This window comes from Phycodurus eques, chromosome 1, assembly GCF_024500275.1.
Source record: "Phycodurus eques isolate BA_2022a chromosome 1, UOR_Pequ_1.1, whole genome shotgun sequence".
Taxonomy (NCBI): domain Eukaryota; kingdom Metazoa; phylum Chordata; class Actinopteri; order Syngnathiformes; family Syngnathidae; genus Phycodurus; species Phycodurus eques.
In genome coordinates this window covers 37,212,136-37,214,635 of record NC_084525.1, presented here as the reverse complement: position 1 = coordinate 37,214,635, position 2,500 = coordinate 37,212,136, and the positions used below count along the sequence as shown (strand labels likewise).

Genomic DNA, 2,500 nt, shown 5'->3' with positions numbered 1-2,500 from the left:
CACTTCATTCATCATCCAGCGCTATAGAACTAATCATGCGGGGTCAATCTCGCTTGCCTTTGAATATTTCAGTGTGCACGCCTTCACTCCTCTCAGATACAATAACGCGCACAATCTCTCTCTGTGACTCTTTGTTTCTCTCTCCTCTTTGGTCCCTATAAATAGAGGTTGACTGTTTCTCAAGGTTGAGCTTTTGCCTGCACTTACACAACACACCTTACACGCAGAGAAGTGGTGCGCTTTGCTTCCACCTGATGTTAGAAACCTGCTTGGAGTAAACTCAATAACAAGCTATAATTTTTGATTTTATTTCATTTATTTATTTATTTATTTTTATCAGTGCAATATTTACAGTATGTATATGTATATAGTATGTATATGTATATATATATATATATATATATACATGTGTATATATATACATATATACATGTATATATATGTATATATATATATATATATATATATATATATACATGTATATATATGTATATATATATATCCATTATATTGCCGAAAGTATTTGCTCACGTGCCTCGACTCACATATGATTTTAAGTGATATCCCATTCTAAATCCATATGGTTTAATATGATTTTGGTATACCCTTTGCAGCTATAACAGCTTCAACTCTTGTGGGAAGTCTTTCAATAGGTTTTAGGAGTGAGTTTATGGGAATTTTTGCCCATTATTCCAGGAGCATATTTGTGAAGTCACACACTGATGTTAGATGAGAAGGCCTGGCGCACTGTCCACTCGAAATCAACCCGAAGGGCAGGACTGTGCAGGCCAGCAAAGTTCATCCATACTAAATTATCTCATCCAGGTCTTTGTGGACCTTGCTTTGTGCACTGTTGCACAGACATGTTGGAAAGGGAAGAGGTAATCCCCAAACTGTTTGACTTTCTGAAATCTCTTGGTATGCTGAATCGTTCAGAGGTCCTTTTACAGGAGCTCAGGGGCAAGAAATCTTGACAGTTTAAACTTTGTGGGAACAGTTTGGAGATGGCCCCTTCCTGTTTCAACATGCCTGTGCATCAGTGCACAAATCAAGGTTCACAAAGACATTGATGACAGAGTTTGATGTGGATGAATTTAACTGGCCTGCACAATCCTGTCCTCAATCCAGAACACTTTTGGATGACTGATTATTAATATTAAAAAAATTATACTGTATGGCCTCTGTAGCGTAGATTTTCACCTATTGTGGGTGGGTCTTGAACGTATCCCCTGAATGTATAGGGTTCACTGTAACTCAATTTGTATAATCCGTGTTAGTCTATGAGAATATTGAATATAGGAAAAGCATGTTAAAATGCCATATTTTACAAATCCATTTTCAGTTTACAATTTTTTTTAATACCGTATCAATGGATGGACAAGTGTAGCCAGCTCTGCACTGTCAAACCAGGATGGAAAAGTAACGTTGCCGTAGATTTTTGTTTGTTTAAAAAAATAATGTCTTGTGTCAACTTTATTTTCTTTTGGTTACTTCGGAGACTTGTTTATTTCAGCAAGCTGTCTGCTGCTATCTGAAAACACCAGAAGCTTCTCACACACGCCCAATGAACTGTTCTCGCCAGTAGCTTTAGAAGCTGCGAGGTGTCTGCTGCCACACGCAGCCTCCTGCCTGTGTTTGACTTACTGGTAATTAAATTCGTGTCTACTTAAACCCAGCTGGTGTTTGTCCACAACAAATGAGACCAAACTATAAAGTATTCTATCTTCTGTTTATCCTCATCTTGAAATTTGAAAATTTTAATTATTTCAGAAATTGTGTGTAAAACTTAGGAGAGGCTATTTATTTGGGGAGGATGAAGTTTGTTAATTTGCTATTAAGAGCAGAGCAATCTCTCGATAGCTTGCAAATATCCTCACTCGGCGATAGGGGTGACAGAACAATCTGATTTGATGCATAGTACGTGCTTTGAGGCACTGCCTTTGACCTTCTTGCAAAAAACCTTTTCTGAGGCGTACATTTTGTCTGGTAGCTTAAATCCATTAAAGTATGCACAGCATAAGTGGGAGAAGGAAAATTTATTAATAAGACGTTTTTGGATTCACAATGGCATTGGTGTAAACTGTGAAAGCTTGTCTTTTAGCGTTCATTCAATTAACGGCTGTTGTGTGTTTTTTTTTTTTTTGTCTAGCTTTGCATATAGAGGTCTACAGACCTAAATGTTCTGGCTATTTCACCTCTTGCAGTTGTTTGTGGGTCTGTCCTTTCCCTACGAGGGTCCTGCCCCCCTGGAGGCCATTGCCAATGGGTGTGCATTCCTCAACCCCAAGTTCAACCCACCAAAGAGCAGCAAGAACACCGACTTCTTCAAGGGAAAGCCCACCCTGAGAGAGGTAGTTCTTTTTAAACAGATTTAGAATTGAACATTTCACACACGCTTTTCCAAATGTGTTGGAACTTTTTGTATGCTCTCTGCTTTCATATATGCAGCTGACCTCTCAGCATCCCTACGCTGAGGTTTACATTGGTCAACCCCATGTGT

The 2,500-nt window shown here is 38.5% G+C and overlaps 1 protein-coding gene across 1 annotated transcript in view; it reads left to right on the top strand.

The window, feature by feature from the left end:
- mgat5 (alpha-1,6-mannosylglycoprotein 6-beta-N-acetylglucosaminyltransferase) overlaps nucleotides 1-2,500 on the top strand; it is a 122,288-nt gene that overhangs the window by 111,994 nt on the left and 7,794 nt on the right. The window contains exons 13-14 of the mRNA XM_061691022.1: nucleotides 2,205-2,351; nucleotides 2,449-2,500. The exon at nucleotides 2,449-2,500 is cut by the window's right edge and continues 65 nt beyond it. Coding sequence (XP_061547006.1) covers nucleotides 2,205-2,351; nucleotides 2,449-2,500 — 199 coding nt within the window. The remainder of the gene's footprint in view (nucleotides 1-2,204; nucleotides 2,352-2,448) is intronic.